The 21,660-nt window shown below is 50.4% G+C and overlaps 1 protein-coding gene across 1 annotated transcript; it reads left to right on the top strand.

The window, feature by feature from the left end:
• The first annotated feature begins 1,605 nt into the window (after positions 1 to 1,605).
• Positions 1,606 to 15,213, top strand: PLIN1 (perilipin 1). The gene is made up of 8 exons (XM_038532835.1): positions 1,606 to 1,879; positions 4,442 to 4,646; positions 6,366 to 6,448; positions 7,745 to 8,009; positions 8,315 to 8,487; positions 10,853 to 11,041; positions 11,448 to 11,693; positions 12,568 to 15,213. Exons 1-8 carry the CDS (start codon positions 1,835 to 1,837, stop codon positions 12,901 to 12,903), a joined length of 1,542 nt encoding a protein of 513 aa, XP_038388763.1. The 5' UTR covers positions 1,606 to 1,834; the 3' UTR covers positions 12,904 to 15,213.
• Positions 15,214 to 21,660: the final 6,447 nt, after the last annotated feature.

The following is a 21,660-nucleotide window of genomic DNA, read 5'->3' as shown; positions in this document are numbered from 1 at the left end:
CTAACACTTTTCCAGACTCAGCAAAATCCAGTTGGCTCTCCACAGCATATTCTGGTGGCACCTTAGACCAGGTAGAGTTCAATAAACTTCCTTGAAATCTAGTAATTCTAGAGGTTGAAATTCCCTGCTCAAAGGCTAGATTGTCAAGGAGTCAACCCCTAGCTCTTGTCCTTTTCTTCACTGAGAGCAATTTATCTCTCTCCTTTTAAGATTTTATTTATTTGAGGGAGCATGCATGAGAGAGCATGCATGTGCACACACACACAAGTGGAAAAGGAGCGAAGGGAAGAGGAGAGGGAGAAGCAATCTCCTTGCTGAGCAGGGAGCCCAATGTGGGGCTTGATCCCAGGACCCTGAGATCATGACCTGAGCCAAAGACAGCTGCTTAACCAACTGAGCCACCCAGACACCCCGAGAGTAGTTTATCTTAGTAACCAAAGAGTAGTAAGTACATTCAAGTGAACTTCCTGTGTGGGTTTAAATCTTACTGTTCAAAATTTGCTCTTAATAGTAAATAGTAAGGGATGAGGAAAATGGGTTGAAAACTCTTACAGGAGACTCTGTGAAAAAGGAGCCAAGGATTATAGAACTTTAGAATTTATGAGTTTAATGACCTATAATCCCAACACCTTCCTTCTGGAAGGCACTTTTTTGAGAACCGGGGCCTGAAACATGTTACAGAAGGGATATTTCAGGAACCTGGGTGGCTCAGTTGTTGAGCATCTGCCTTCAGCTCAGATCATGATCCCAGGGTCCTGGGATCGAGTCCCACATCGGGCTCCCCACAGGGAGCCTGCTTCTCCCTCTGCCTAGGTCTCTGCCTCTCTGTGTGTGTCTCTCATGAATAAATAAATAAAATATTAGAAAAAAACCCACAGATATTTCATGGCTCTGGAATAAGAACCCTCCTGGAGCTGCATCTCCGTCAACTCCACGATCCTCCTCCTCCTCCTAGTTGGCTAAATCTCCTTACAGAGGTTGGGATATATGTTCAGGGGACCCTGGCTCAAAAAAAAACCATGACAACTGGCTGACCCCATGTCCTCTTCCTCCCTGCCCTCCTCTAGCTTGAAGGTGTTAGTAGCATTGCCCAAGGCTTCCCTGGATCAGCTAGAATTGTCTCTGCTGGGGGAGATGCTCAGCAACCCGGGCTCTGAGACAGACAGCATCAGCTAGTGTGAGTGCAGGGATCCAGAAACATCTGCCTTCCCTGGTTTGTTTCTGAGAGGTAAAGGGAAGAAGCTGGTGGGGGTCTCCTGAGAATGTCCCTGAAGATGAAGAGGCCTACAAGGAATCCACCGAGATCATTCAAGGTGAATGACCAAGAGTGTAGGGTAGATATGCTGGGGCACTAGCTTTTCCAGATCACAGCTGAAATAGCTGGTTTTAAGTGACTAGTTGCTTCCTCACTGAGCCTTCAGGGAATGGTGGCAGATAGGGTTGCTTAAAAAGAGAGGAGTTAATGCAGAACTTTTTCATCAGAAAAGACTAAACTTGAAACTTACTCTTTTAGTCTCTTGGATCTTCTTCTGGGAGCCCCTTACCTCCATATAAAACCTCTTCTCTCTTACCCTTATTTGTCATTTCTTACCCCAAACCCTTATAAGAAACATCAATCTTGACAAGTAGGCTGTGGGGCAGCTCCTCCCAGTGGGGCCCTAGGGAGTGGCCGCCTGTCTGTGACACTTACCCTCCAACCTGATGTCTTCTGTTGAGGGAGCTGGAGCTCCCAGCAGCCTGAGCCCAGTTGGAGCTAGGGGACTGATCCTACAGGCCTCCAGCTGAGGGCTTTCTGATGGACCTGCAACTCTGCCTTGCAGCTTGAAGAGCTACGATGGCAGTCAACAAGGGCCCCACCTTGCCGGATGGAGACCTCCCTGTAAGTAGCTTGGGCCTATATGAGAAGTGGGGGGACCACTGAGCAGGGGAGGAAGGAGCCGGAGAAGAGGTTCAGGGGACTCAGAACAAATTCTGTCTAGATTGTGTCCCTCTTTTCTTGACCATCATGTCTTCATTACTCTTGCCCTCAGTACCTTTGGTAGGGGGGCTCTTAGAGGATCAGGGGGAGTGCCTACGGAAAACTGAGCTCCTCAGAGGAAAAGAACAGAAATATTGGCTGAGAGGGTAAGGAGAAGAAGGGAGCTACTGCGTTCTGAGCGCTGATGCAAAGGCCCGTGCTTTGCTCACCCAGGCGGGATATAGATTCAAATGCCGAGCCACTGCCTTCTGTAATTCCAGGGTGTCGTGCATGTTCTAGAATACATGAATGGCACCTCTATGAGTTATGCAGTTCGCGGCCTGAGCTGTATGTTGGAGGAGCATTGCTTCCGGGGTTTTGTGTGCTGCCTGGCTTTCACTGTGACTTGGAGCAGTCTGAGACTTTGAAGTGTACCTGATGCCTCCCGGCCAGGCCTCGGATTTAGGCACAGTTCAGGTAGTTGGTGAAACTTTAAAAACTGTGAACCTATATAACACCCATCTTGTCCCAAGTTAGGCTTTAGCTAGCGTTTGCACTCAGAATCACCATTAGGCTTTATATTAAATCATAGAGCAGGGATGCCTGGGTGGCTCAGTGGTTGGGCGTCTGCCTTTGGCTCAGGGCATGATCTCAGGGTCCCAGGATCGAGTCCCACATCAGGCCCCTTGCAGGGAACCTGCTTCTCTCTCTGCCTGTGTCTCTCTGTGTGTCTCTCATGAATAAATGATTGAAATCAATCAATCAATCATAGAGCACAGAAGCATAAAATGAACCAGTGCATAGTTAATCCAGCCTAACAGTGGGTGGTTTATTCCCTTCCCAGGACCTCTCTCTATCCCTCTTTGGCTTTGCCTACAACAACCCCAGAAGGCTCCGTCCAAATGTTAAAATATACTCTTATTTACAGTCATAATCTTTTTCTAGTTCAAATTTCAAACTTGGCTGCAAAATGAGAGTGAAAATATTGTAACCTGTTGTTACACGTCTCCTTCATGGGTCTCTGAACTCAACCTACAAATAGAAGAGGCTAGGTCCTTGACCCCAGAGGACCTTTCAAACTGCAGAGAGAGCTCCAGCGTCTGAGTCAGGACCCGGGGCACTTCCTCCTTTTTACTTTTCATGTGGAGAATCCTTAGCACTCTTAAGTGGACAGAAGACTATTAACACCCTACACTAGCTTCAACAGCCATTAATCCCATGGCCAATTTTTTGGCCCTTGAAGCACTTGAAGCACTTGAAACATAGTCTGAGCGCTCCATGTTTAAGAAAGGCAGCACTGGGATCCCTGCGTGGCGCAGCGGTTTGGCGCCTGCCTTTGGCCCAGGGCGCGGTCCTGGAGACCCGGGATCGAATCCCACGTCGGGCTCCCGGTGCATGGAGCCTGCTTCTCCCTCTGCCTGTGTCTCTGCCTCTCTCTCTCACTGTGTGCCTATCATAAATAAATAAAAGTTTAAAAAAAAAAAATTAAAAAAAAAAAAAAAAAAAAGAAAGGCAGCACTAAGCTATAGCATATCCAGAGGGGACTACCAGACCAGGGCAGTAAGCAAAGTTAGGATCTTAAGCTAGTTAGCACCCGAGAGGGATCACTGAAGGAAGACATACTGCCTTCAAATATGTGGAAGGCCAGCCCATGCATGGTGAAATAGATTTGCCCATGAATGATGAAATCGATTTGCTCAGTGTTGCCCCAGAGGGCAGAGGGGAGAGTGCAGAGCAGCGGGTGAGGGCGCTTTGCGCTCAGTGGTGCAGTCCAACAAGGGCCACAGGCCACTCTATGAGGTCCATCTAAGGAGGCATCTAAATACAAGCCTGCCCAAGAGACTATGGGAAGCCCTTTTGCTACAGAGGCTCCTGGAGGCCCAAACATCTGTGATTCTGTGCTGTTGGGCAGATCTAAACTTACCCCACCACCACCACCCCGGGTGCAGTCTGATTGACTTATTCAGCCAGAGTCACTGTACAGGCTCTAGGCTAGACAGTGGGGACCCAGTGATGACAGTCCCCTGGGAGAGAGATGAGTACAACACAATCCTAGCACAGCACCATGTGAGGAATGTAGAGACGAGCCAGGGAAGGAGTGATGGCTGCTAATGTGAGCGTGGAGGGGTGGGAGGCTTCAGAGCAGCAGAGGCTCCAGCTGTGTCTTGAGGGAGTGGCATTCTGCCAGATAGAAAGGAGTATGGGAGGGAAGGGGGAGCACGCACGGGCAGGCGAACAGCATCCGCAGGCCGAGAGGCCGTGTTCCAGCAGCTCCCCAGAGCCTGGACCAAGCCAGGAGAGTGGCAGGCTGGCTCTGGTTTTTCCTGTTGGCCATCCAGAAACCTCGGTGGCCTGCCCCACCCCCCCAGGTCACTGGGACACAGGCTTGCCTCATCAGTGGGCTGCATGACCCAGGGCCACCTCCCCAAGAGGCAGGAGTGTGCAGGGGAGCACCATGATTGTCTTCCTTCCTTCTGGCACTAGGAGCAGGAAAACGTGTTGCAGCGGGTCCTGCAGCTGCCAGTGGTGAGCGGCACCTGTGAGTGCTTCCAGAAGACCTACACCAGCACCAAGGAAGCCTACCCACTAGTGGCCTCTGTATGCAATGCCTACGAGAAGGGCGTGCAGGGTGCCAGCAGCCTGGCAGCCTGGAGCATGGAGCCGGTGGTCCGCAGGCTGTCCACCCAGTGTGAGTCCTCGTGGCACTTGCAGGCCACCATCCATCATTCTCTCACTGTCTGATAGCTTGCTTGTCTGTCTGCCAATATTTCTGTGCACCTTTTTGCCTGTCTGACTGCCTTTCTAACCACCTACATCCCGTTACATGATCTTATCTACAGATACAGGTGATACAGTTACAGATGGCTGTAGGTATAGGTACGGAAGTAGACATACATCTCTCCTCATCTGTAGATCTGGCCATCTACAGCCCAGTCGTCATTTTCCTGGGATGACAGTGACAGGCCAAAGAATTGGCAGGGGAAGGGATGGGCAGAGCTGTGTGGGCAGTGGTGGGAGTGGGGCTCATGGTAGAGCAGATATGCACTTTGGCCCCAAATTGGGCAGCAGCAGTAGGAACTAGCAGAGTCTGACACAGAAGCAGGGGCAGCAGACACTAGGTCTGGCCCAGCAGAGCCTTGGGGTGGCAGAGTGGCTGGGGGATGGCTCAGAGGGGGATGGGAAGACCTCTGGGCCCAGCAGCAGAGAGGTAGCAGCCAGGGTCCTGTCCATGCAAGCCCTACTACCTGACCCAGCCCAATTCAAATTGTTCTGCCCCATTTGAAAATATGGTCTCCAAAGAAAGGCTCTTTTATTATTATTTTTTTTAATTCCAGTACAGTTAATATATGGTGTTATGCTAATTTCAGGCATGCAATATAGTGATTCAGCAATTCATCATGCAGTGCTCATCATGACAAGTGCCTCCCTCTTGACAGGGCTGAGGGAAATTCCAGCAGCACCAGGAAATCTAGAACCTTCTATCATCCTGATTAGAGAACTATGGGTATCTGAGGATTCCACCCTGGGCTAGCCTCCCTGCCTACAAACTCGTTAAATAATTTTTCTGGGTCTCATTTTGTCCAATCAGAAGATGGCCCATCTCATCTGGGCTCTTCTTTTGCTTGAGAATTTTGGGAAGAAAGGTAAGCTATCTGGAGAGAGAATATATGAAAAAAAATAGAGAACTAATCTCCATGTTCATGACTGCAAAGCTCTGTCTTCAGCAGCCCTTGGGCAGTAGCTCCTAGAAGCATCTGCATCCTCTCACACTTGCTCCCCTCTCTGGGGGAGCTCCTTTCTCTTCCCTGTGACCCTGTTCCCATTTTTGATCATCTTACTCCTTGAGGGTAGAAGGAAGGATGTGGATAGTCTGGGGCCTGGGGCCGGCTGCAGCTCAGACCTGGTGACCCCTAGGACTAAGCAGTGCCGGCCCTACTCCCACAAAGCCCACCCAAGGGCCCTGCGGCCCCTCCTCTCACACCTTCACTCCCCTTGTCCTTCATGCCTACCCAGACCTTACCCAGAGAGGGGAGGGACTATTATGTGCTGGTGAGTCACAGAGTCCCTGCTGCTTCCTCCTCACCCCAACTCTGCGAGGTAGGCACCACTAGTCAACATTTAACAAATGGGGAGCAGGTTGACACTTGCCCAGATCTGCAGTCTGCGGGTGCATGCTCAGGGCTCTGAGATCTGCCTGACTCCAGAGCTACACAGAGGGAAGACATGGGCTCAACCTCTAGGAGTCACAGAGGATGGGGGCTAAAGGTGCCGGGAGAGGGGGGTGGAGCTCAGGTTCCAAGATGCTTTGGAGGCAGCAGGGCTGGGGGGTTTTGAGGGCTCCGAGATGCCTTCTTTGGCACACTGGCAGGTCCTCACGGCTCACCCCACTGTGGCCCTTCACTTCTAGTCACAGCTGCCAATGAGCTGGCCTGCCGCGGCCTAGACCACCTGGAGGAAAAGATCCCAGCCCTCCAGTACCCTCCTGAGAAGGTGAGCCCCTTCCCCGTCTCTAGTGTCTCTAGTGTGCCGGTACTCTGGGAGGGGAGGGCACAGGCCGACGACTACCAGCCTTTCATTTCAATCCAAGTGCCATCCAAGTTTGTGGGTGGCTGCCTGCCCTTAAGGCCACACAGTGGGCTTGTTCCTCTCCCTGTGGTGCCAAATGAGGGCAGGCTTTCTGGAAAGCAGGAACAGCCTAGGGGCAAAGTCAAACAGGGACTTGGGGTGGGTCCCACTGCTTCTGATGCCACCATTCCCCCTCCCCCATCCCAGGATACCCAGTGGGTCTGCCCTGGGCCACTTGGTAACTACAGTCACCTAAGATTGTGAGCTGTACTCATCAGATCTTGTGAAGTCCCGCGTCCTCAAAATCAACCCTTTATGGACCATGAGACTGAAAAAATCACTTTACCTAGCTATATATTCATTGGGCATCTAGTAACTAAGGGCCATATCAGATGCTTTTGGGGAATTACTGACCAACTATCTACTCACCCCACAAACATTTACTGAGCCCTACCCTGTGCCAGGGGCCATGATGCGATTTATGGGGCCTTCCCAATTTAATCTTCTCTTGTCAACCCTCTGGGACAGAGTGAGTATCCTCATTTTACAGATGAGAAAACCAGTGATTTCTCCCTGGCCACACAGCCTTAAGCAGAGGCCACATGAGAGCAGGTGTGTTGGCTCAGAGGCCTGTGCTCTTCACATGTTTCCAGATGAAGGGCATCTTTGTCACAAAAGAGCTTCCAGATGAATAGGAGGGAAAGAGAAATTATTCCAATATGGAGCTGGTAGGAAGATCAGCCACATCTTTGAATCAGTCTAAACGAAGATGGGGATGTGTGTTCTGAGGGATGGACAGACAAGACATTCAAGGAATTTGAGAGCGAAGTTGCCTTATGTGCATGAGAATATCAAGGCTGGTGTCACCAAGGAGTTGGCCTTTGGAGGGTCAGTTAGCTAGGATCTTGACAGGCCGAAGTGGAGCGTGAAGAAGCCGGAGAGTCATGCCCAGGGACGAATGGAGCCCTTTCCCTTTAAAGTCCATCTTAACCAAGGAGCCTGGATATTGGTGCCACTCCACTGGGCCTGTATTTTATTTTTTAAGTAAGCTCTATGCCCAATGTAGGGCTTGAACTCACGACTCCGAGATCAAGGTTACATGCTCTTACCAACTAAGTCAGCCAGATACTCCCCACCTCGGCCTTTAGGTGAGACCTTCCTGGAAGCTGGGCTCAGGGCTACCAGACCCACAGGCCTGACTCCCCTCCCCATTTCCCCCAGATTGCCTCTGAGCTGAAGGACACCATCTCTACTCGCCTTCGCAGTGCCAGGAATAGCATCAGTGTGCCCATCGCCAGCACTTCGGACAAGGTCCTAGGGGCCGCTCTGGCCAGCTGTGAGCTCGCCTGGGGGGTAGCCAAAGACACTGCTGAGTATGCTGCCAACACCCGGGCGGGCCGGCTGGCCTCTGGAGGGGCCGACTTGGCCCTGGGTGGTGTTGAGAAGGTGGTAGAGTTCCTCCTCCCTTCAGCCAAGGAAGACTCAGGTATCTACTGCTAGGGGGCTGGCAGACCTGCCCTGGGAAGGGAATTGACTGCCCACGCTGCCTGGGAATTAGCAAGAGGCAGCCAGGGCGCACCTGGCCACTACTCTGGAACAGGGAAGGCCCAGCAAGATTTCCAGATGGATCTATCCTAAGTTAGCCTCCTCTCTCCATTTGTAAGTGGGGAAAGTGAGTGACCCAAGTGGTGGACCTAGGGTGACCTCTTTCCAACCCTAGACACAGCCCAGCTCCTCCAGCCCCTCTCTCTCTGATCAGCTTTCCTTTCTTTCCCCCTAAATCTCACCCAGCCCCTGCTCCAGGACACCAGCAGACCCAGAAGCCCCCCAAAGCCAAGCCGAGCCTTGTGCACAGGGTTGGGGCCCTGGCCAACATCCTCTCTCGACACACCTTCCAGACCACAGCCCGGGCACTGAAGCAGGGCCAGGCCCTGGCCATGTGGATCCCAGGCGTGGCACCCCTGGTGAGTGTCTGTCCTGAGTTCTGGCTGACCCCCCAGTCTGTGTCTCTCCCATCCCTCCTCCAGCTTGGGCTGGGGCTTTTGGTCTAAGGACAAGAGGCCTTATGGGGACTGAAGGCCAGTCTTCTGGGCTTTAGGAGAGAGAAAGGACAGGACGTGAGCCAAGGGCAAGCCACCCACTTCTGTCTCTCTCCCTCTCCCTCTGAGTCCCACCCCCCAGCATTCATCCTGGCAAAGGGGCTTCTTGCTGTGGGCTCTCTCCCACCTATGAGGGAGCAGAGACCCTCAGCTGCTATCCAGGCACTGGGGATTGTCACCTGTAAATAGGCAAGGCCTCAAACCCCTTCTCTTGGGGAGAGAGTGCTGGCGGGACTGCATCCCTGACTGACCTCAGGTTTTAAAAATTTCTCTTCTAGAAGTGTCTAATTTGCATCCTACTTGCACCTAAAGTAAAGCTGCCTTTTCTAGACCTGGGCAGGGCTAACCCTCCACCGTATCCCACTCTCCACTGTGTATTTTAGCAGATATAGACTGGATTTTTTTTTTTTCATAAGGACCTTTAAGTAAGAAACTAAGGCCAAAATAAAGGAAATAAAAATTGAAAATTAAAGCATAAAGGTCAGCAAACAAAACAACCACTTCTCAGCCATCATTTGGGTGACACTTTTATTTTTAAGATTTTATTTATTTGACTGAGAGAGAGCACAAGTGGGGTGTGTGGCAGGCAGACAGAGAGGGAGAAGCAGGCTCCCCACTGAGCAGAGAGCCCTATGTGGGGCTCCATCCCAGGACCCCAGGATCATGAGCTGAAGGCAGACACTTAACCAACTGAGCCACCGAGGCGCCCCTGGGTGACACTTTAAAAAGCATCACCAGGACTGACTCATTCACTCAAATGCTTGCTGAAAACCTACTAGGAGTCAGGTTCTGTGGCTCCAGTAGGGATACAGGAGTATCACTGTCCCCTGTGTTGGGGATAAGTTACCTACCAGTGGGGGCTGCAACTAACCCTTGTCTCAGCCTTATGTGTAGTCAGGAGGGCCTTCTGTACCATGCAACCTCAGGCACCCTATTCACATAGAACATAATGTTGTCCCCTGAAGTTCTATGGTGAAGACGCCCTGTTTGTAGAGCTCCCTGGGGTGAGGAATGAGCCAAGCTCTGCCTCAAGGGGACACTAGCCCACCTGCCCAGGTCTGTTTTCGCCCATGGGATACTGGAGTCCTCTTGGTTTTTTTTTTCACTCTTTAAAGATCTCCAATGAGTATCTACTAAAGTTTTTTTTTTTTTCTACTAAAGTTTAACACACTTACCCTCCAAGACTCAGCAATTCAACCCAACAGAAATGAGAGCTTCTGTCCCCCAAAAGACAGGTTCCTATCAGTCTTTATCCTTGACCAAGAACTGAAAACAACACAGATGTCCACCAACAGCAGAGTGGGTAAATTGTGGTAGATATACATGATATATGGCCCAGAAGTGAAAAAGAAGGGGCTATTTAGAGGCACAATATCACAGATGAGTCTCACAACATCATGTTGAACAAAAGAAGCGTCTCATGAAAGGAGACACATCGCAATAGTCCATTTATATGGATTTCAGAAACAGGCAAAACAGTGCATGGTGGCAGAGGACAACATGTGGTTCCTCTTGGAGGGGGTTACTGACTGGGAGGGGGGCAACCACATGGCAGATTTTGGGGGTGTTGAAAATCACCTATATCTTGTCCTGTGGTAGTTACAGAAGTGTGTGCTTCTAAAAGTTCACAGAGCTACCCACTAATGATGTGTGTGCTCTAGGTATGCAAGTTATCACTTGAGGACAGGTTTTATTATTTTTTAAATATATTTTTAAAAGATTTTATTTATCCATGAGAGACAGAGAGGCAGAGACACAAGCAGAGAGAGAAGCAGGCTCCATGCAGGGAGCCTGATGTGGGACTTGATCTCGGGACTCCAGGATCACACCCTGGGCCAAAGGCAGGCGCTAAACCGCTGAGCTACCCAGGCATCCCTCGATAGGTTTTATTTATTTTTTTTTAATTTTTATTTATTTATGGTAGTCACACACACACAGAGAGAGAGAGAGAGAGAGAGAGAGAGGCAGAGACATAGGCAGAGGGAGAAGCAGGCTCCATGCACCGGGAGCCCGACGTGGGACTCGATCCCGGGTCTCCAGGATCGCGCCCTGGGCCAAAGGCAGGCGCCAAACCGCTGCACCACCCAGGGATCCCCCTCGATAGGTTTTAGACACAGCCTGCTGGGGCCAGGCCCTGGGGGTGAGGGAATTTGCCCTCTGGAGCCGCTAAGCCCCCCGGCAGGCGCCGTGAAGCCAACAGCCTGTCTGGCCTTCTCCCCACCACCCCCAGAGCAGTCTGGCCCAGTGGGGCGCATCGGTAGCCATGCAGGTGGTGCCCCGGCGGCAGAGTGAGGTGCGGGTGCCCTGGCTGCACAACCTCACTGCCTCCCAGGAGGAGGATCACAATGACCAGACGGACACCGAGGGAGAGGAGACAGAGGAGGAGGAATCAGACACCGAGGAGAACAAGCTCAGTGAGGTAAGGGAGCAAGTAGAAGCCCAGTGGGGAGGTGGCCACCTCGAGGTCCCACAGGCCACTGAGGGGATGTGAAGCAGAGGCAATGGATGAAACAAGTCTATGCCCCCAGGCCCAGAGACATCATGCAGGCCTGCTGCGCTGTTCACTGTTCTCTCGGCAGACCCTCCCAGCAGCCTCACAAAGTAGGCAGGGCAGAGACTGTCTTTCCCATTTTGCAGATGAAGAAGCAGGTCCAGAGAGGGGAAGTGACCTGCCCAAGGCCACAGAGCTGGAAGAAATTGGCAGACAGTTTTTTTTTGATTAGGTGTCCAAGTTCTTTCCCTCCACTCCGGGAGGTGGGGGGAGGTGGAGGGATCAGGGCCATGGGTGGGGCTGCAGGAGGTGCTGACCTAGCTCTGGCCCCCAGGTAGCAGCCCTGCCCAGCCCACAAGGCCTCCTGGGCAGTGTGGCCCACACGCTGCAGAAGGCCGTCCAGAGCACCATCTCAGCCGTGACATGGGCACCTGCGGCCGTGCTGGGCTCAGCAGCGAGGATGCTACACCTCGCCCCAGCCCGTGCTGTCTCCTCCACCAAAGGGAGGGCCATGTCCCTGTCAGACGCCCTGAAGGGCGTCACTGACAACGTGGTGGACACAGTCGTGCACTATGTCCCGGTGAGTCCCACCCCAGGGTCCGGGGAAGGACAGGTAAAGCAGATTTGACTGAAGGGGCTGCAGCAGTCCTGCCTTCCCCAAACTCCTTGGCGGGCTCCGGTCCTCAGAGCTCCAGAAACATTTTGACAAACTGCACCCTTGACGAAGGGGGCCCTTTGCTAGCCCGGCAGAGAGTGTAGAGACCCTGGCCCAGGCCTGCGACCTTTCCCCCACATCCTCCCTTCTGACCCTCAGTCTGGGAGTTTCCAGGGGCCCAGCCATCCCCCCCAGGGGGTTTGCATGCTGCTCCCTGCTGCCCGTCTCGATAGTATCACCTATAACCAACAGGAAAAACCCAAGAGACACCAATACTGTCTCTTTTGGGGGTCCCCAGGCCCCTTCCCAGAGCAAGTTTTGGGTTGTGCAGGCTCCAGGGGGGCCAGGGACACACCAGACCCCTCAGAGCAAGGGTTGGGGGCAGAAATTACTCAACACTTCCAGAAGCATGCAGGGGTCTTGGCTGCCAGCCTGTTCACCTTGGGCTCCCAACGGCCCGGCATGGGCCCCCGACCCAGACAGGGGCAGGGTGTGGGCTGTGCTTGGGCCCAAGGGGGGTGCTGTGTGGGAAAGCCGCTGACCTTCCAGGAGGGAGACCCGAGGGGTCCAGACAGTCTGGGAGGGGGGCTGCCGGCCTCCCTTAGGGGTCGGAGCGGGAGACCGCCGGAGAGGGCACGCCGTCCGGGTCTCCCCTGCCCGCGCCCAGTCCCACCCCCGGCGGTGCGCTCCGGAGGGCCGCTCCCGGGAGGCGCGCGCGCGACGGTCCCTGAGAAAGGCGGGCGGGAGGCGCGGGGACGGGGTGCAGGCCGGGGACCCTGACGCGCCGCCGCGCCCTCAGCTCCCCAGGCTGTCGCTGATGGAGCCCGAGAGCGAATTCCGGGACATCGAGGAGGCCGGGCGCCGGGAGGCGGAGCGCAGGGCGTCTGGGGCGCCGGAGCCCACGCCGCGCCCCCCGCAGCCCCGCGGCGGCCCGCGGCCCGCGCGCGGCCCCGGGGCGCCCCCCGGCCCGGGACCCGAGGACAGGCTGGACGCGCCCGCCGCGCCGCGCCCCGCCTTCCCGGCGGCGGCCCGCGAGAAGCCCACGCGCAGGGTCAGCGACAGCTTCTTCCGGCCGAGCGTCATGGAGCCCATCCTGGGCCGCGCGCAGTACAGCCAGCTGCGCAAGAAGAGCTGAGCCCCGCGCCCCGGGGCCCCGGGGCCCCGGAGCCCGAGCCTCGGTCCCGCCGCGCTGCCGAGGCGCGCGTCGTCCTGGCCCCGCTTTCGGGCGTCGCGGCCACAACCTGTTTTTAAGAAGCATCCGAGCAGCAGCTTGCTTGGACTCTACGCTTGGCGGCTTTTTGTTTTGTTTTGCTCTGTCTTTTAAACGAAGGGATTACTTGTCTGACTTGATCTCTCACCTCTTTAACCAAAGTTGTGGCCAAATGACATTTGACAGTTTCCAAAATTAGGCAGGAGTCTCTGACGTGTGTTTAAAGGCCTGAGTCGGGGATTCCTCTGAGTACCCAGGCTCCTACTTCGAAGGGAGCGTCAATCAGGTGCGAAAGCGGTTGTACGTTTATATTAAATACGCCCCCCCCCCCCCCCCCCCCTTACTGAGTACGCGGGACTCCGCAGGGCGAGCCCCGGCCTGTGCTCTGTAGCGCCACCTCCTGGCTCACGGCCACACTGCCACTTGCATCCCGCCCGCCTTGCATCCACCGCCCTTTGAAGGCGGGCGCCCCCCGCTGCCGGGGGACGGCCAACGGCGACTGCGTAGACCATACGTGTGGACGCTAGTAGCCACGATTCATTCCAAGCCCTATTTTTGAAAATGTCAATATTTGGTAAATCTAGGGAATGCGTATATACATTTTAATTCAAATATTGCAAAAGGGCGTGTGTCCTCTCTGACCCATTCCCCTTCACAAAAACCACCGCGCTGCCAGTCTCTGGTGTATCCTGCAGGTCCAGGCGGTGCATGTGAAACCCATGTGCGGAGCCCCGTCCCCCCCGCCCCCCGTTTTGCCCACACAGCTGTGGGATGATATCCTGCTTTCTTGATTGAACAATACATCTTAGAGATCTTTTTGTTTCAGCACCATAAATCCTCCTTGCTCTGTTTAATGGCCATGTAGTAAGTGTTTCATGATGTACATGTGCTATCCGTGGTTTCCTATTGATGGATTTTTAGGTTGTTTCCTTTTTTTTTTTTTCTTTTGGTCCTGCAAACAGTGCTACAATAAATGTCTGCATATAAAATGTTTTGTGTAGATATATCTATAGGAGAAATTTATAACTTGGAACCATGGCATGCTGGGTGAAAGAGTATGTGCATTTTAACTATTATCAGATAATAGCAAGTAGCCTTAAACCAAATTCAGTTTTCCTTGTTACTGTCATCTGCAGCTACACAGATAATTCCTACCTCTCCGTCAGACCCGTGAGCACCCTCTTGGCCCCCACTCTGTTGCACACCTGAAAGCCCAGCTTTTTGAAACTGAGTCTGGGTCCTGGCAGATCTTTGGTGTAATGAGTCCTTGGCCTTGATGCTTGGTTTTGGAATCTGAAGATGCCCAGGATGGGGAGATGGAAGTGCCGGTGGACATGCACCTGTGGACACGACCAGGACTCTGAGCTAGCCTTGGGCACTCCACCCCCACCTCTACAATCCACACCACTACCAGCAGTTCCCTGAGGAGGGAGTATAATCTGGCAAGAGGGGCCCTTATAAGCCAATATGGCAGGGGCTATAAAGATCGAGTCCAGCCTAGCCCTGACAGTGCTCCTGTGGGTAGCTGCTGGTGCAGTGACCTCAGGCCTCAGTGTGCAGAGAGGAACACCCAGCTGTTCTGGACTCACCTGTCCATGCTGCTTTCTTCCTGGAGCTTCAGAAACCACACTCCTGACTGTCCACTCTTCCATTGTCCTGTGGCTCTTCCTTCTAGACCATACTCCAGTTGGCACAAAAACTGCCCTCTCAGCAGCCCAGAAGAACTGGGGCCTTGACAGGACAATAGCAATCAACATACCTGCTGGCCAGGCCCGTACCCCCCACCCCCACCCCTCAGGTGTTGGGGGCCAGTGTATGGGATAGGACAGCTCAGGAAACAGTTTAAGTTGTAAAAGATTCTTTTTACCGTTAGAAACCTCTTGATTAGGTAGCAAAGTGCTCTGAGCCTGGACCTTGGGGCTTCTGAATACTTTTTGGAGAGAAATGAGAGCAAAATACCTCCTCTAAATGATACAAATGTACTTCATTGTCTGGTGTGAGACTCTTCACTGTTCCTAGACACATCACTTTGGCAAGTCTCCTTGCTCATGTGAATGTGAAGGCTCATCCACACTCATCTTTGTTGCTCATGACCTCAGGAAGACCTTCACTTCACACTGGGATGTCAAGGCCCCTTTCCTTATCCTCTCTCTTCTAGTCCAGCTCCTGAAATGCACCTCCAACTTAATCACAGCTTTCAGAGATGGAAAAATAACAATTACAGCCCATAAAATACCTTTATATGCACAGTTATTTACCACTTTTTTCTTTCATAATTATTTAGGATCTTAGTAGCCAAAGGACTTCTTGACTGGAGACAGATAGCACTATGACTTGGGCTTTCTTGCTCACCATATGAAGCATAATTTTCCTGAACATTTAAGTACTTCATACTTAGTCAAATATTACAAAATGCATAAATCAAATTATTGAAAATACTGGAATGTTGATTACAAACAAATAAGTCAAATTCTCTTAAACATTCCTGTAAGGCCTGAGTCCATGGAAACTTCCACACGACTCACCAGCACCTGACTATAGTTAGCAGGCGTCCACAGGTTCTCCTGTCTGCAGAGAGGCAACTAAACCTGCACGTACTGCTGGGTGGACCCTTGTCCTACCTACCACTCAATGGGACACACAGAACGTGAGCGGTACTGTTAGAACGTCCTGTGTGGCATCTCCATTCCCACCCTGGCCCTGCCCCCAGGAACTATAATCTGGAACTTTGTGTTTATTATGCCTTTTGCTTTTCTTTTTTTTTTTTTTTTTTTTTGCCTTTTGCTTTTCTTTATAGATTCCTTTCCTGTGCATATTCGCCATTCCAATGCTATTTCGTTTTGCAGGCTTTGCATTTTAAGTTGAATTTGATGTATTCGTCTGAGACTTGCTTTTGTTTCACTCTAAATGATGTTCCTGCCAGTCACTCATGTTCACTAGAGATTTTTTTAAATACAAATATTGCTGTAATCTGATTGTAAAAGTCATATAGTGAAATCTTACCCCCTCCCAAAGATGACAGTATTAGGAGGTGGGTGGGACCTTTGGGAGGTGATAAAGTCATGAGGACTCCATAGGATTAGTGTCTTTATAAAAGAGGCCTCAGGGCAGCCCTGGGTGGGTCAGCGGTTTATCGCTGCCTTCAGCCCAGGGCGTGATCCTGGAGACCCGGAATCGAGTCCCATGTCAGGCTCCCTGCATGGAGCCTGCTTCTCCCTCTGCCTGTGTCTCTGCCTCTCTCTCTCTCTCTCTCTCTCCCCCACCCCCGTGTCTCTCACGAATGAATAAAATCTAAAGAAAAAAAAAAAAAGAGGCCCCCGAGAGGTCCCTTGCCTCTTCCACCATGTGAGGACCCAGCAAGAAACACCAGCTACAAATCAAGAAGAGGGCCACTACCAGAATATGACCATGCAGGCACTATGATCTTGGACTTCCTGACCTTCCAAACTATAAGAAATAAATTCCATTGTTTATAAGCTACCCAGTCTGTGGTATTTGGTTATAGCAGCCCAAACGGACTAAAACAATTACACTTTATATTTAATAAGTATATTAAATTAGTATATTAATAATAAGTATATAAATTTAGTCATTTGTATCAGAATTGAACCAGTCTTGAGAGATAGAAAGGCCTAAATAGCAATATGTATTAGTCAGCCTCTGCCATATTGCTGCACAACAAATATCCTAAATAGTGTGGTTTATGACAATATGCATTTATTCTTTTTTTTTAATTATTTATTTATTTATTTATTTATGACAGTCACACACACAGAGAGAGAGAGAGAGAGAGAGAGGCAGAGACATAGGCAGAGGGAGAAGCAGGCTCCATGCACCGGGAGCCCGACGTGGGATTCGATCCTGGGTCTCCAGGATCGCGCCCTGGGCCAAAGGCAGGCGCTGAACCGCTGCACCACCCAGGGATCCCAATATGCATTTATTCTTATGTTTGTGGGTGGGTCAGCAGGTAGGGTGTGGTTCAGCTCATCCTTCTGGTACTCACGGTGGCTCTGATTCCGCCTGTGGATCAGCTGAACTTGGCTTCAGGTTGTGCATGAGTTCAAATCTGATCCAGGTATACTATTTTGGGGATCCAGGGTAAGGGTCAGTGGAGATCTGGGGCCTGCTCTCTCACAACAAAGCACAGCCTTCCAGCTGCATCATGTCTCCTCAATGCCATTGGCCAAAGCATGTCATATGGCCAAGTCCCAGCCTTTCTTCCACGTGGAGAACTGATTGTCCTATACATATTTTCTAATTTCTTGAATTTTTAGTTTCTCCTCAGTGGAAGTGTACACTGTGGGAAGGTAAAGAGTTCCTCTTTGGGGTTCCTGGGTCGCTCAGTCCATTAAACATCTGCCTTTGGCTCAGGTCATGATCCCAGGGTCCTGGGATCCATCCCTGCATTGGGCTCCCTGTTTAGTGGGGAGTCTGCTTCTCCTGCTCCTTCTGCCCCTCCCCTCTCTCCCACCCCATGTGCTAGCTCCCTCTCATGCTCTCTCTCTCTAATAGATAAAGAAAATGGTTGTTGTTGTTTTTTTATAGTATGCTTTTTGGCCTTTGATACCTAGAAGCTATTTTTTTATAAAAATTTTATTTATTGGGATCCCTGGGTGGTACAGCGGTTTGGCGCCTGCCTTTGGCCCAGGGCGCGATCCTGGAGACCCAGGATCGAATCCCACGTCGGGCTCCCGGTGCATGGAGCCTGCTTCTCCCTCTGCCTGTGTCTCTGCCTCTCTCTCTCTCTCTGTGACTATCACAAATAAATAAAAATTAAAAAAATTTTTTTTAAATTATTTATTTATTTATTCATGAGAGACACACAGAGAGAGGCAGAGACACAGTCAGAGGGAGAAGCAGGCTCCATGCAGGGAGCCTGATGTGGGACTGGATCCCAGGACTCCAGGATCATGCTCTGGGCTGAAGGCAGGCACTAACTGCTGAGCCACCCAGGGATCCCTAAAGAAAATCTTTTAAAAAAACACAAAAAACAAATCAAGAGGGGATCCCTGGGTGGCGCAGCGGTTTGGCGCCTGCCTTTGGCCCAGGGCGCGATCCTGGAGACCCGGGATCGAGTCCCACATCGGGCTCCCGGTGCATGGAGCCTGCTTCTCCCTCTGCCTGTGTCTCTGTGCCTCTCTCTCTCTGTGACTATCATAAATAAATTAAAAAACAAATTAAAAAAAAAAAATCAAGAGTCAGTGGCTCAACTGACTGAGCCACCCAGACATCTCTGGAATCAGCTACTTTTAATAGGGAGCAGATATAAAGCCCACAGTTTGAACCCTGGGGTAAGCATATCTGATTGTTCCACATGCATATTGGTGATAGACAAAAAAACAAAACAAAACAAAACAAAACAAAAAACATTGCACAATCACTACTAATAAGAGCGAGAAAAAAAGGTATTTCTCTCCAAAGTTATGAATTCACATTGATGGTTCCAGTGAACTCTAAGGTCACAAAATTCTCTCAAAATTTTATTGTAACAAAAAAGTTTTAGTTTTTTCTTAAAGCTTAATAACTGTAATTGTAATTGTAATTGCACTTCCTTTTCTTAAATAATGAGGTTTCGCCAATCATTGTCAACTTTTGTTACATTTACAAGCATGAGGACTCAAGTTTCATTTCCAGCCTCTTCACATATAGAGACTAAAGGAATTGTTTTGACCATTATGGTACCAGGCTTTTCTATATCATTCCAGCTCAGGACCCCAGCTGCTTTAGAATATTTGGGACCAATAATGTAATTCTACAGCATGTCAGAGAACACTGGGGTTGCATCTATATTTCCCAAATGTGTGAATTTTTAGTTTCTCCCTGATTGAATTTTTTTTCCCTAATTGCATTTTATATCACAGAAGTGATGCAGCTTCTGACAGACAGATGGTTGGTACCTGAATGAGGATCCTTCATGCATATGAATAGTTGACCAGCCTCTCTTATCTTTGAAAATTCTAGGATGTGGTTGTGGATGACTTTCTGTCTTAGAGTTCTCCAGAGAAACAGATCCAACCGACAGTATATAAATATACATCCATAGGAGGTGTGTATATGCAGAGAGATTCATTACCAGGAATTAACTTACACAGTTATGGAGACTGGCAAGTCCTCAGAGCTATAGGGTGAGTCAGCAAGCTGGAGACCCAGGAGAGCCAGAGATGGAGTTCCAGTACAGTCCAGTCTAAAGTCTGGCAGGCTCAAGACCCAGGAAAAGCCAATATTCAATTTGAGTCTGAAGGTGGGATAAAAGCTGAAGTCTTGGTTCAAGGAAGACAGGAAAACTCTTATTTGGGGCAGGATCAGCCTTTTAGTTCTGTTCAGGCCTTCACCTGATTGGATGAGGCCCACCCACAATGGGGAGGCTGATCTGCTTTACTCCAAATTCACCAATTTACATGTTAATCTCACCCAAAAACACCCTCACAGAAACACCCAAAGTAATGTTTGACCAAATATCTGAGCAGCCCAGGGCCCAGTCAAGTGAATACATAAAATGAACCATCACTTTTCCCAATACAGGCTGACCCATCTCATGTGCATATTTTAAGCCAGCATAGTCATTCTGCTTTTTCGCCAGTGGTGATTTCCTAGGGGGCAGCCCTAAATCCTAAAAGGATATGAGGGAAAGCCGCTCTTAGGGCTCCTAAGAAATTTCTTTTAATCCGAAGAATGCCACATGATACAATGCTCTCTTCCTCCTCTGAATCTTCTATGGTTGAAGGTGATGGCCAGAGAAATAGACAAGCCAGGTCCTCTATCACATTGCCACTGATTCAACCTGCCCCAGAGCCACCTCCCTCTTGTCTTTCAGCTGAGAGAACAAATGGTCTTTTTGTTCAAGCCACTTCAAGTTGTGGTTTGTGTTGGTTGAAGCTGAAGGCTTCCCACTATAGATCCATCCAAAGAGACTTGGCAATTTCTACAGTCTTTAATGATACTGCCTGTGATGACAGGCAATCTTCTGTATACATAATAAATTAAATTTCGCTACTACATCACAGTTCAATTTTTCTACTGACATTTAAAATGACAAATTTGTTTCTAGATTTTAATTAAAATTCAACCATGCATGGTGCTCCCAATGCAACCAGTCCATCAGAGGTCACAGAGAAGGCACCATCTCCTTGAAGTGGCTTGTGGACATCCCCTCTCACCTCTCCTGGTGCCACATTTCCCTTGGCAATGACCACAAGATGCAACTTAATTTCACAAATGTTACAATGTGGGAAAATGCAAGTCTCAGAACTGAGCAAGCATTTTTTTGATGTGGGGAGATAGACATTTCTACTAGGCTTTTTGGGTGGGGAGGGTCAGGACGGAGAGTGCAAAGCAGAGGTGACTGAAGACAAGACTCTGAGCTGAGGACAGGATGGCCTGGTATCTGGATGGGGGACTTGACTTCTAAAGGCATAAGATATCATCAAAGGGATGTTTTTTCTTCTTCTTCTTTTTTAAAGACTTTATTTATTTGAGAGAGAGAGAGAGAGAGAAAAGCACAAGCAGGGGGAGGGGCAGAGGGAGAAGCAGACTCCCCGCTGAGCATGGAGCCTAATGCAGGGCCCATCCCAGGCCCCTAGGATCATGACCTGAGCTGAAGGCAGATACTTAAGTGACACCCAGGTGCTCTAAGTGGACGCTTCCTTCCTTCCTCTCCAGATACATCCTACGTGGCACTCTATCACTTTGTGCCTACAATACAAAAACATGAGCCACAGTGATCCATATCCATATTTCTGCTAATGCAAAAAGGTTTTCCTTCCTTTCTTCTATAACTTTTACTGAAAACCTCTATTGAGTGATGGTGCTTGGCTGTGGGCCAAGGGAAAGAGACATGGGTAAATAGTGCACTCTCCTTTCAAGGACCTCTCAGTTTAGCAGGTAAAATGGGCAAGTGATAATATGTGTATAATATGCGTGTGTAACACACATGCAAGTGCTTGTGTATGGTAGGGCTGTGGTCTGAATGTTCGTGTCCCCCTGCAAGTTCGCAATTGAAATCCTAACCCTCAAGGTGATGATACTGAAGATGGGGCCTTTGGGAGGTGATTAGGTTGTGAGAGTGGAGCCCTTGTGGAAGGGGTCAGTGTCCTTATAGAAGAGACCTCAGGGAGCTAGCCTGTCTCTACCACATGAGCACGCTGTGGCCTGGGCCCTCTAGGGACACCCAGGAAGTGGGGCCTCATCTGACACTGAATCTTCCACGGCTGTGATCGTGGACTCCCCAGCCCTCAAAACTGAGAAATAAATGTTTGCTGTTTATAAGCTGCCCAGTCAGGGGATCCTTGGGTGGCGCAGCGGTTTGGCGCCTGCCTTTGGCCCAGGGCGCGATCCTGGAGACCCGGGATTGAATCCCACGTCGGGCTCCCTGCATGGAGCCTGCTTGTGTCTCTGCCTCTCTCTCTCTCTCTCTCTCTCTCTCTCTCTCTCTCACTGTGTGCCTATCATAAATAAATAAAAATTTAAAAAAATATATAAGCTGCCCAGTCTGGGCATCTGATATTTTATTATATCAGCCTGAATGGACTAAGATACATAGAGAATAAGAGTTGGAAGGGTACCCTCCAAGACACTGAGTATTCTTTTTTTTTAATTTTTTTTTATTTTTTATTTTATTTATTTATGATAGTCACACAGAGAGAGAGAGAGGCAAAGACACAGGCAGAGGGAGAAGCAGACTCC

This window comes from Canis lupus, chromosome 3 (assembly GCF_011100685.1).
Source record: "Canis lupus familiaris isolate Mischka breed German Shepherd chromosome 3, alternate assembly UU_Cfam_GSD_1.0, whole genome shotgun sequence".
NCBI classification, from domain to species: domain Eukaryota; kingdom Metazoa; phylum Chordata; class Mammalia; order Carnivora; family Canidae; genus Canis; species Canis lupus.
This window is presented reverse-complemented; position numbering and strand designations above follow the sequence as displayed.

Bases quoted from the DNA above. Each gene is read 5' to 3' on its own strand.
- PLIN1 (XM_038532835.1), top strand. From the start codon at position 1,835: ATGGCAGTCAACAAGGGCCCCACCTTGCCGGATGGAGACCTCCCT. The intron at 4,647-6,365 runs GTGAGTCCTCGT...CTTCACTTCTAG, and splicing joins CCGCAGGCTGTCCACCCAGT to TCACAGCTGCCAATGAGCTG. The intron at 8,488-10,852 runs GTGAGTGTCTGT...CACCACCCCCAG, and splicing joins TCCCAGGCGTGGCACCCCTG to AGCAGTCTGGCCCAGTGGGG.